At 35.2% G+C, this 12,992-nt stretch overlaps 1 protein-coding gene across 2 annotated transcripts; it reads left to right on the top strand.

Annotated features, from left to right (window-relative positions):
• Positions 1–340: 340 nt before the first annotated feature.
• Positions 341–1,783, top strand: LOC115769245. Of its 2 annotated transcripts, none has more exons than XM_030713958.1 (2): positions 341–1,570; positions 1,648–1,783. In XM_030713958.1, exons 1-2 carry the CDS (start codon positions 354–356, stop codon positions 1,751–1,753), a joined length of 1,323 nt encoding a protein of 440 aa, XP_030569818.1. In that variant the 5' UTR covers positions 341–353; the 3' UTR covers positions 1,754–1,783. The 2 variants fall into 2 exon arrangements, with proteins under 2 accessions (XP_030569818.1, XP_030569820.1); XM_030713960.1 differs by having other exon boundaries at positions 341–1,592.
• Positions 1,784–12,992: the final 11,209 nt, after the last annotated feature.

Genomic DNA, 12,992 nt, shown 5'->3' with positions numbered 1-12,992 from the left:
ATATATTCCTTTTCAGAAATAACAGCCGAGTTGACATATTCATTTCCGTCTGTCCATACTGTAATAGGATAAGAGCATCATTGGTAACCCTAGCCAGGGTATTATAGTGTCACTATCTATGTTTATTATAACAGTACGATAAGTATATATCGATAATGAAGCAAATGTAATATCGATAAAGAAAAGCGGCTGCAGAGAAGAAGTGGAAGGCAGTCTCTCTACAGTACTAGCAGTAAGAAGACGTGTTGTTAAAAATTAAAAGGCCACCCGAACATAAGTTAAATCAATAAAGAAAATCATACTATTACAATATCAGAAGTGGGATTAACTCAGAAAAAAAAAAACACAACAAAATGGAAAATATAAATATAAATGACGTGTCAATAGCGACATTGAAAAGTTGGTTGGCATTACTAAATTTGCCAACAGAGGGTACCAAAACTGAGCTGATGGCGAGATTAAATAAGGTACCAGTGGATATCCGAGACGATGCTGCAAAGGAACTTGAAGTTCAACGTAACAAGGAACAGACAATTGAGGCTCAAAATGAGTTGCAAAACATAATGCAACAACAGCGTGACGAAATAGCAAATGGCGCCGAGGTGCTGAAATTGATGCGTCTCGAAATTGAAGCGTCTCGAAAATTCCTAGAAGAATTTCAAGTAACGGTGAACCGCAACTCGCACATCGGCGGGAGCGACGGGGGAGAGCAAGAAAGTGAAGTCGGCGATTTATTGCAGCTAGAGGATGGTCACACTGAAGAAAGACCACGGTCGACGGCTGGCAACGCTGGTGCAGCTGATCACGCTGGTGCAGCGGGCAACGCTGGGGCAGCTGGAAGGATCGACGAAAGTGGCAACGCTGTCGGAGGCAACTTAAATAATTGCATCCAAACTGGAGCGATGATGTTAGCCAAGGAAATTTTATTAGAATTTACTGGAGAAAGTGAGGTGCGTAAATGGGTAATGCAATTCTTCAATGTGGCCAAGATCTACAGACTAAATGATATGCAACAGCACTTGCTTTGTATAAGCAAATTGAAAGGCGGTGCTTTGAAGTGGTTGCATGCAGACCCTATGCGCATCATTGCTCCGATTGACGAGATGCTAAATCAATTGGTTTTGGCCTTCGGGGGAGGATTTTCGAAGTCGGAACTACGACAGAAGTTCGAGGATCGGGTTTGGAAACCAGATGAGGTGTTCGCCACATATTTTAGCGAAAAAAGCATATTGGCACAGGACATCAACATTGATGTAGAGGAGTTAATGGAGGGTATTATTCGAGGCATACCTTGCGAAAACTTGCGCACTCAAGCTAGTATGCATTGCTTTACCAATCCGGCTCAAATTTTACGTGCGTTTGCAGCTATAAAGTTGCCAATTAAACGGGTACGAAACCATGTAGTGAAACAAACTGCACAGGAAGCACAGGCGGACAAACAACAACGTTGCTACAATTGCAATGTTAAGGGCCATTGGGCCAAAGATTGTTTAAAGCCCAAACGGGAGGCAGGATCTTGCTATGCGTGCGGCTCAAAGGATCATTTAATAGCAGGATGTCCAAATAAAAAGTATGATATGGAAAACAAATATGTAAGATACTTAAGAATTCATTTTAGTAACTCATTTAACAAATCAATAATTGCAGAATGCCTTATAGACTCTGGCAGCCCTATTTCATTTTTAAAGGAAAAGTTTGTGCCATTAAAAGTAAAGCGTATGCCAGATGCAAATTCGTATGTAGGTTTAAATGAAAGTAAATTGAAAAATTTTGGAAAAATTTTATGTTATATGAAGAAAAAGTTAATAAATGTTTATTTTAATGTTATAATTGTGGCAAATGAGTCTATGAGGTATGACGCTGTGCTTAGTAGAGATTTTATGGATTCTTTTGGTTTAAATATTGATTTAAGAACATTGAAAATTGTGAACGGGCATAAAGTTGATCACCAGAATAATGGTAAAAATGATATCATAGCTACAAGCTACAAAGAAAAACAAAAAAAAGTGGATGATGAAGATATCAAACACGAGCAAAATGAAACTATATTGTTAAATGATAAAATCGTTAATAAGGAAATAGTCAGTAATGAAACTGTTAGTGATGAATTAGTTAGTGAGAAATTTGTTAGTCCGGAAACGCTTGGTGATAAAGTTGGTAGTGATGAGATAGTTAGAAATAAAATAATTAGTGGTGAAATAGTTAGAAATGAAGTGATTGGGATCGAAACTGTTAGTGATGAGATAGTTAGTTATGGAGAGCTTAAGCTCGAACCTGATAGTGAAGAAGTTGTTAGTGATGAAATTATCTATAATCAAACCGGGATTGAAAAAGTGATTATAGAAGATATAGGAAACAGTGCAGTTAAAATTAATAATCATGTTAATGAAGCGCCAGTGAATAGCGAAATCATGGGAGTGTTAGAAGAGAATTTTGAGAAGGATATCTTAACAATAAGTTGGGAAGATTCTAACAAAAGAGAAAATATATATATTTTAAGTGAAGATATTGATTACAGCACAAAGTGTGAATTTGAAAATTTATTTGAAAATACTTATGTAAAAGCGAAAAGGCCAAATCAGCCAAAATTAAGACATGAGTTAAGCATAAGATTAGAAAACGACAAAGTATTTAATTGTACACCTAGGCGGTTATCTTATATGGAAAAAGAAAAGTTGCAAGAATTATTAGACGACTATTTAAAAGATGGAATCATTAGGCCAAGTTGTTCAGAGTATGCATCACCTATAGTACTAGTGAAGAAAAAAACTGGAGACATGAGGTTATGTATTGATTTTAGAAGACTGAACAAAATTATATGTAGAGACAACTACCCGCTACCATTGATCGACGATTTATTAGACAGACTATGCGGAAAAACAGTATTTTCAAAGTTGGATCTAAAAAACGGGTATTTTCATGTTTTTGTTAATGAGCAATCTATTAAATACACTTCATTTGTTACCCCTTTAGGACAATATGAATTTCTTAGGATGCCCATGGGTTTAAAAACTGCTCCACATGTATTTCAAAGATTTGTTAATAACATATTTTGTGATATGATAAGAGATAATAAGGTAATTGTTTACATGGATGATATTATGATAGCAAGTACAAACATAAAGGAACACATGGAGACCTTAAAGGAAGTGTTTATAAGACTGGTGCAAAACAAATTAGAGTTGAAATTAGATAAGTGTGAATTTTTTAAAAGCAGCGTTAAATATTTAGGATTTGTGGTGGATAGTAAAGGCGTTAGGGCTGATGAAAAAGGGTTAGAAGCGGTTAAATCCTTTCCAATACCAAACAAAATTCAGGGAGTACAAAGTTTCCTAGGGTTATGCTCCTACTTCAGGAGGTTCATTTTTAACTTTTCTATATTAGCTAAACCCTTATATGATTTATTGAAAAAAGATAAGAAATTTGGAGAAGAGGAGTTTAAGTGTTTTAATATGTTAAAAGATAAATTGTTAGAGGCGCCAGTACTATCAATATATAATTACAAAGAAGAAATAGAACTACATTGTGATGCCAGCGCAGTGGGATTTGGGGCTGTTTTATTTCAAAAAAAAGAAGATAGGAAATTACACCCGATTTTTTATTTTTCTAAAAGAACAACCGAAGTAGAGTCTAAATATCATAGTTTTGAGTTAGAAACGCTAGCCATCATTTACGCATTACGCAGATTTCGTATATATCTGCAGGGAAAACGATTTAAGATAATGACAGATTGCAACTCTTTAACTTTAACGCTTAACAAAATAGATTTAAATCCGAGAATTGCTAGATGGGCGTTAGAACTACAAAATTACGATTTTGAGTTAGTGCATAGATCGGGCAAGCAAATGCAACATGTGGATGCGTTAAGCAGATGTTATGAGGACATTTTAGTTATTGAATCCAATAGTTTTGAGGACAATTTAGTTATTTGCCAAAGCAAAGATGACAAACTGGTAGATATTAGAAAGATGTTAGAAAAAGAAGAGCACAAGCTATTCGAAATGAGAAATGGGGTCATTTACAGAAAAACAAATGATGGCAGATTAGTTTTTTATGTACCAAAGGATATGGAAGAACATGTACTTTACAAATATCATGATGAGTTGGGACATGCTGGGAGAGATAAGATGATCGATGCCATTGGAAAGAGTTACTGGTTCCCATATATTAAGGAAAAAGCAATAAAGCATATAGGGAATTGTTTAAAATGCATTGCCTTCGCCCCCAAGACGGGTAAGAGTAAAGGACTATTACATAGCATACCGAAAGGAAACAAACCGTGGGAGATGATCCATATAGACCATTATGGACCAATTAATGCAGGAAGGGCTAATAAATATATATTGGCGGTGGTTGACGGATTTTCAAAATTTGTTAGACTATATACAGCAAAGACAACAAGTACGAAAGAAGCGATTAAGGCATTAAAAGATTATTTCAGAGCGTATAGTAGACCTAAGTTCATTGTATCGGACAGAGGGAGTTGTTTTACTGCAAAAGAGTTTGATGAATTTTTAAAAAATGAGGGAGTAACGCATATTAAAATAGCAACGGGTTGTCCGCAAGCAAATGGTCAGGTGGAAAGGTTGAATAGAGACTTGGGTCCGATGATGGCAAAAATGGCGGAGCCAGAAAATGGTTTACATTGGGATGTTATTATAGAAAATGTTGAATATGCAATAAACAACACACAACACAAAAGCATAAAGAAATTTCCAAGCGAAATGTTATTCGGATTACAACAGAAAGGAAAAGTTATTGATGAATTAAAGGAAAAATTAGAAGAGTTTACACAGGTGAACACGTGTGATAAAAGAAATTTAGAAAATATAAGAAAGAGTGGAGAAATATATCAAAAAGAAGCTCAAATCAGAAATGAAGAGCGGATTAATAAAAAGAAGAAAGTATCAGTAGAATATAAAATAGGTGACTATGTCATGGTAAAAAATTTTGATAGCACACCAGGAGTTTCAAAAAAGTTAATACCAAGATATAAAGGGCCTTATAGTATAGAAAAGATTTTAAAAAATGATAGATACTTGTTAAAGGATGTAGAAGGCTTTCAATTATCTCACAACCCGTACGTTGGTATCTGGAATAGCCAAAACTTTAAGCATTGGATGCGAAAATAGGCAATAAGCATTAGTTATAAAGATAGATACACATATAAAAGACAGAGATCGGGAGCTCTCTTTGTCAGGATGGCCGAGTTGTAATAGGATAAGAGCATCATTGGTAACCCTAGCCAGGGTATTATAGTGTCACTATCTATGTTAATTATAACAGTACGATAAGTATATATCGATAATGAAGCAAATGTAATATCGATAAAGAAAAGCGGCTGCAGAGAAGAAGTGGAAGGCAGTCTCTCTACAGTACTAGCAGTAAGAAGACGTGTTGTTAAAAATAAAAAGGCCACCCGAACATAAGTTAAATCAATAAAGAAAATCATACTATTACAATACGTTTGTCTGTCCGACTGTCTGTTTCTATGCAAACTAGTCTCTTTGTTTAAAAGTTTGCATAGGGCCTTACTGTTGGTCGAAAATTAAGTTTTAATAACAAAAATTGTTGTTTCTCAAAATACGGCAGTTACTGGCTTAACTAGATGATGATGAGTAAAATCTTATAGAAATCTCTATACTAAATTAGCTCAATAGTCTCAGTCGGTCGAAAAATAAGTTTTAATTTGGAATAATAATTTGATCTTCAGGAAATTTTTACTAAACTAAACATTTGTGGCTTCACTATTCTCACATATCTCCAAAACTGTGATAAGTGCCAGAAAATGTGAATAGCTAGAACAAATCTATATTCGTCCGTATAGATTATTTATATATAGTATATTTTCTATATCAGCATAAGCAGCCGAGCCAATATAGCCATGTCCCACCACAAAGGACACGCCTACTCCTTTTATACAAAAAATGTCAACCTGCCCAAGAATCATCAATCGTTGCAAAATAAGCCTTTATGCCGCGCCACCCCTTCCTATTGTAGTGTCTGTATTGAATATTGGTAGGGGTCATCTCACTCTACCTTCCATAAATGATCACGTAATACGATGTTACAGGCTTCAAATCACTTTTACAAGCGTAATTATTTACAGCATACCTCCAGGTCCTTCTAGAACAGTTTCCTTATACTGTCTCAGATAAGGACAAAGTACTATGAATGAAAGTACTGATGTGTGGCTAAGTATGGAGCTATATTAATTTTTGACCTGCTTATGCTTTCTTTTATATTATCTTAAACAGGAGTTTTCCAAAGCTGTTTCGAGGTCCTCTTTGTGCTTCCACTTTTACATATGCCCTTCAAATTCGCAAGGATCTGTCGTACATTTTTGAGCTAAGCACTCTTTGATTTTGAGCTTAATATTTTAAAATTTTACTTAAGGACACTAATTACAGGTCAATTACATTTCAGATAATGAAATGTAGCTAAAAGTTTAAATTTAGCAGCAATGTTGTGTATAACCTTGTTTATCAGAGCTGTGTACTGTATATTACACTTTAGCTACAATAGTTTTAGTTTGTGTACCAAAAAATATAATTAACTTTAACAGGCAAATGCAAACCAATTCGAGGTAAGAACACGAAAGAGCCACTAGAAAACGAAGTAACAATCACATATATTTATACTTATATTATATAAATATACAATTTCTAATGCTCTTTGATTAAAAAAAAATGGTTGTTTCGATAGTTTAAAACCTAGATGATAACTTTTCATCTAGTTGCCTATAAACTCAAAAACCAAATATTACCAAATAGTATCTTTGTAAAATATTATTCAAGTAGGGGTAGATTTAAATTGTCCACATATGAAAATGATGGAGCGAAAGAATATGGATATCTGCGGCATACCGATGAAGTATGCATTTGCTGAGACGATCATAAATGCTGAGTTTGGTAAAACTATCTTGGAAAAGAGAAAATGCCTTACAAAAACTAATTTTCTGATTTTTCCTTTTAAGCGATTTAATGTAGAAGTCCGATCTTGATTAGATTTGGCTATTATATGTAGCCAAATTTATATTTATAATCATAAAATTTGTTCTTACAATAAGTTAACTTTCGGCCGATCGATCCTGTAGGACAAGTATATAATTTGTTGTTTACAGGATTTTCCACATACTATGTTAGGATGAATATAACTTATAAGTGCCGAGACTTGTCTAAATATTTTGATTAACAGGACCTTTCACAAGGACCTACTATTCGACTAATCGTTCCTATAGAATTAATTTTTTAAAACGACAGTTTTAAATCGGAGAGACTAGTTTGCATAGAAACAAATAGATACACGTACGCAACCGGCTTAGCTTAGGCTGCTTCAGTACTTCTTGTTACCTTAGTCCCACACTATGAGAAATGCGTTCGTGATAATATTTGGTGTTTACAGAAGGACCTTTATGCAATTTTTAGGGCATGAGTAAGATATATACCAAATCTTAATGCAATAGCCCTGAATTATTATTATTATTATTCCCAAAAAATACATAATCTTCTTTGAAGAAAGTTTTATATCATCCAGAGTGTAAGTTAGGCTTAAGCTATGGGGCAATAACAATTATTTTGTTCCGTTAATAGGGGCTCATACTTAATCTCATGAATTAAACATACTGTTTCTTTTAAGTCAAGTTATTTAAAGATCCTAAATATATCCCTTTACCTATTTAATATGTAGTGGGCTAAAACTTGAGCAAGCGGGCGAATAAGGTGAGGTGCAGCTAGTTTTGCTAAGTTATTGTCTGCCCAACTTTCTGCTTGTTAAGATATCTTAATAAAATACGGGAATTACTAGTTTCATTTTGTTTCCAACAGATATTTAAAATTTTATCAACACAATCATATAGTTACAATTTGAATGATAGCTTGAAAGTTATGGTCTTACAAAGTCATTTCAACCACCGACTATTAGATCATTATGCTCCCATAAAAATTATCGGATAAGAGCTAGTATTGCTTAAAGCACTTATTTCAATATATCTGAATCAACATAGACACTTATTAATTTTTTTTTATATATGCTCAAAATCTTATCAATATTGGAACACAATAATCATATAGCTGTTAAGAAAAATTGAAAAACCTGTTTTGAAAAGGCGCTTCGGACAAATTTTAGAAATTGCTAGTTTTAAAAGTGTTCTTACCTATTAACAAAATCTAATTAATATCGGTCGAGAATTACGTTATTGTATGAATATTCTTAAACGCTTGGAGAGGGTATTATATCTCCGATCTCAGAATGTAGATGTATTCTTGATCAGTATCAACAGCCGAGTCGTTTAGCTGTATATACAACTTTTTTTGTTTTTTTAGATATCTTCACCAAACTCGGCATTTATTAGTTTTACTATGCTCCTCATATGAATACAAGATCGGACCACTATATCATATAGCTGCCATAGGAACGATCGGTCAAAAATTAAGATGTTTGTTTATTTTTCAATATATGTTAACCATACTCGGCACTAACTATTTTCCCTGTGCTTCTTAGATACGGGTGTGCTTCTTAGGTTGGGTCTGCAAGGGTATTAAATCTTCAGTGTGGTGGTTGTTGATGAAACCTAAACTCGTGGGCAGAGCTTTACTCAAAAACGAGTTGCGTGTAAACCAAATTTTTTACAATTGGGATCTTATTTTTGGCTCGTTTTCTATCTATAGAGCAATGTATTATTCTGCCCAACTTGCATTCAATTAGAATGGAAAGGATACCGCGTATGCAGAGCCCACGAGGGGTGCTTGCTCGCCTGCATTTTGGGCTAGATGCATTATCTTTAATACCTTCTGTATTGCTTAAACGATCTTAATGAAATTTTCAACAGAAGATTCTTATGTAATACAGATTTTGCTTTAAAATTGTTGGATAAATTGGGAGGTAGTTCAAGTTGATATATATTTTTATTGAGGTGGGGAGTGGCGATTGCCATAAAATGAAATATACTAGAAATATATATGCTATTAAAGAAAATATTTTTTTTGGCGCAAATCCCAATGTACTGCATCCCAACTCCCTGCCAACCGACCGCGGGACGCAGTCGTGTAACGTACGACACGAGTTGCGAAGTACAAAACGAATACAAACGACGATATACTATGACTATATAGCTGCTGAATAGTTAAGAATATAAGACCATACGAGGAAGAGAAGATTCCGAGCAGAATACTTTGTAATGCTTGTTATAATCATCACAAAGAACTCTGAATGGTTCATAATATAGGAAACAAACTCGTACTATAGGGCACTAGGAGGAACTATGTTCAGTATGGATCTTCTTTCAATGAATGTTGGTTGGTCCATTAGTAATTTAATGGTCTGCCCTCTATATCAAACATGATGTATAGTAGCAGGCACTTATAACTTTAAAATAAAAAGTATCACCGATTTTTAATGCGCCTACAAAGCCGCAATTTTCCTGTTTGCAATAGACTGAATATCTTAATCATCTGTAAGCTGCACTTGAATAGTACATTTATTTATGAAACGACTTGTAATGCCACTGTTGACTTATCAGCCACTTTTTAGTTGATTTTTAATCAATTTTACAATTCCATTATTTATTAATATATCTTTTATTATGTTTTATATAAGGATGCAATTAATTAATTAAATTAACTGTTTTGTTGTTGTTTTGGTAAAAACAAACCATAATAAAAAAAACAAGTAAGAGTTTCTAGTCGGGAGCTCCCGACTAGGGAATACCCTGAACGCTCATATTCCAACACCAAATGCAGTTCGCGCTACACCCTCGTTTGAAGTAAAAAAGATAAATAAAAAAAAAAGTTCCCTTGGCAGGGTTCGAACTCGCAACTGACCGCATTAGGTGCTGCCAACTCGATCCAATAGCCACACCAGCCAAAAATATAAAAAAAAATAGTTTCCCCGGTAGGGCTCGAACTCGCGACACACCGCACCACTTGCCACTGCCTCTACTCAACAGCCTAGTCTAATTAAGAAAAAAAAAAATAAAATTAAAATAGCGCACAGAAAACAATCGCAATTGTAAAGCTGTGGTTAGAATTCGAAGCAGACGCGCATGAATGTGTGTGTGTGCATATATACAGAAATTCTTAGAACTTGCGCTAGCTGCCGCAAACACGTGGGCAGTCAAACCACATAATTTCTGTATGTTTCTTAATCGATCTTAATAAAATGTTCTACATTATATCTTAAGTACCATTGATTATTTGTGAATTCTCAAAAAGTCAATTGCATTTAAATAGTGGTTTAAATTGGTGGGTAATACAAGTTGGGTTATTAAGTATATATAATATTCTAGAGGCAAAATTTCAAATTTGGCGACTCTAGCTATTAATATTTACCCAATTTTCTCAAAAAACAGGATATCGACATCGATTTTTATCGATTGCTTGGATACGGAGTAAGTTATCGATTATCGGAAACAAACTCGATCTGCGCAGGCCAGATCAGCAGGTCCTTCAACCTCTGTTGTAACAGGCTTAAAATTTTGCATTACCAAAAAAAGGCAGTCCTCTGTCCATCGTAACTTTCTCATGTCTCGAAGCTCTAAATTATAAAACTAAGAAAACTAGTTACGACCACAAGCTGCAAGACCAACTAATGGGTGACTTATCCGTGAAAGAAACACATAAGCCCAGTCGTTTGACATTAAAAACTACACCGGTCGAGCCTGCCTTATTACCAATGTCTATTAACGCATCTTTGTACGTGACCCTTACCTTTAGAAGCCACATCAGACCGGACACTTCGTCTTGCCGTTTGAAAAGTTATCGTTATATAAAAGTCTGCCTCAACTGAATGCTCATCTTTCCACTGTCAAAGAATCCGGCTAACTTCTCAAGGCCCTTATCAGCACCCTCCATTGTTTCCGTTGGAAAGAAGAAAAGCCTCAAGGAATTCAACACATAGAAACCACATACAACGAGAAATCTTGTGCTGCGCATGGTGGATGTCCTTTTTGCCTGCGGCGTCATCAAGAGGCTCGTTGCTAAACTCATTCATCATCTCATTAACTTCGATATTATCATCCTGAAATACATAATTTCCATGTTACACATATTTCGTACATTGTGTCTTTTTTTCAAAACAGCATCACTTTCCTACATCAGTAAGAAGTGGAGTCCTAGAGGTTGTGGGGTGTGCCACCAATTACATGCAGTCGGGAAGTATCTACGGCGCCAGCTACAATGCTGTGTTAGATTTTCCAGCACAAGAGCGTCTGTTTACTGCATACTGCATTGGTACTACCGGGTAGCGGAGTGAAGTTCGTTGAGACTAATAGCTTGTGTTCACTGACCACATTTCTTACAAATTTTTGCAAAATGTGTTAAATGCGGCCTGTTCATTTTCCCATAAGAAAACACATTTTTGAAAATTCACCCGTACAGCTCGTGTTTTTTGCGATGGCTTATCGAGTTTTCTATCGATGTTGAGAAACATGGGAAAGTATCATAAAATCAGCTTATATAGAAACGAAGCTCTAACCATACAATGCATAGATATACCAAACAGCAATATTATTGATTTTAATGTGCCCAGATAGAGTAAGACTGCTGAGAGTGGCAGCCGAACGCCGGCCTGGAAAGCCAGTTTGGTTTGGTCTGTCTGTCTGTCCGTCCGTCCGTCCGTCCGTCCGTCCGTATGTATGAGCCAAAGGATCTCATAACCTATAAGAGCTAGAGACTTGAAATTTTAGATGTAGATGCTCCTAGTTCCCGCGCAGATCGAGTTTGTTTCCGATAATCGATAACTTACTCCGTTTACAAGCAATCGATAAAAATCGATATCGACATCCTGTTTTTTTTTTAGCAAATTGGGTAAATAATAAGAGCTAGAGCCACCAAATATGATATGTTGCTTCTAGAAAATTATAGATATTTCAAGTATCTTTCTTTTCATACCTATCGCCACCTGCCCGATACCACTCCAGAGCTATAAATCAAGCTAATAACCCAACTTTTATTGCCAGCCAATTTAAACCACAATTTAAACGCAATTGATTTTTTCAGAATACACAAATATTCTATGGTACAATAAGATATACTGTAGAAAATTTCATAAAGATCGGTTAAGAAAAACCAAAGTTATATGCAACTGCGCAATTGAATGGGGCAGCAGCTTTAAGAATTTCTGTATACATGTACACACACACATTCATGCGCGTCTGCTTCGCATTCTAATAGCATTGCATCTTTTTTTTGTAATGTTATTTTAGTTCCTTTTTTATCATAATTAAATAACTGTTGGTGTGGCTGCTGAGTAGAGGCATAGCAAGTGGTGCGGTCTGTCGCGAGTTCGAGCCCTACCGGGGAAAGTATTATTATTATTTTTTTTTGCTGGTGTGGCTGTTGAGTAGAGTCGACAGTAAGTAATGCGGTATACACACCTTAATACGAGTTTTCATTGAATTCTATAATGTTAATGGGATGATATTTAAACTAGATTTTTTTTTATATATTTAGTATGACTGCTTAGTAGTTCATATCCAGTTGAAAAACTTTTTTTGTTAAATTTATTTTAAATACTCCTTAAGCAGATGTACTCTTAGCGCAAGCTGCATTTGGTTTTGGTGGAAGAGTTTTCAGGGTATCCCCAGTCAGGAACTCCCGACTATAGTTCAGAATATCCCAACTAGACTACTTTTAATTGTTTTATGGTACGCGTGTGCTAATTCTTTTGGCCCCAATGGCTCGGCTGCCAAGCTGAACACCGTAAATAGTTTTATAACTGCCAACAGCCAAGAAAGTGGGAACAGAACATATAAATCGAAATTACAATAAATGCCTTTTTTTTTGCCGAATAAAATTGGAAAAAAAATATATGCATATTTAACGAGAATGTAAGGATATCTTCAGCCCGCTGAAGATTTTATACCCTTGAAGACATCTCCTTTTTATACCCTGAACCCATTAAAAATGGGTATAAGGGTATATTGTATATGTGCAAAATCCAAATGTATGTAACAGGCAGAAGGAAGCATCTCCGACCCCACAAGGTATATATAT

Source organism: Drosophila novamexicana, unplaced genomic scaffold (assembly GCF_003285875.2).
Source record: "Drosophila novamexicana strain 15010-1031.04,08,12 unplaced genomic scaffold, DnovRS2.1 tig00004549-arrow-arrow-pilon, whole genome shotgun sequence".
Lineage (NCBI taxonomy): Eukaryota > Metazoa > Arthropoda > Insecta > Diptera > Drosophilidae > Drosophila > Drosophila novamexicana.
Note: the sequence above shows the minus strand (reverse complement) of the source record. Positions and strands in the feature narration are given on the sequence as shown.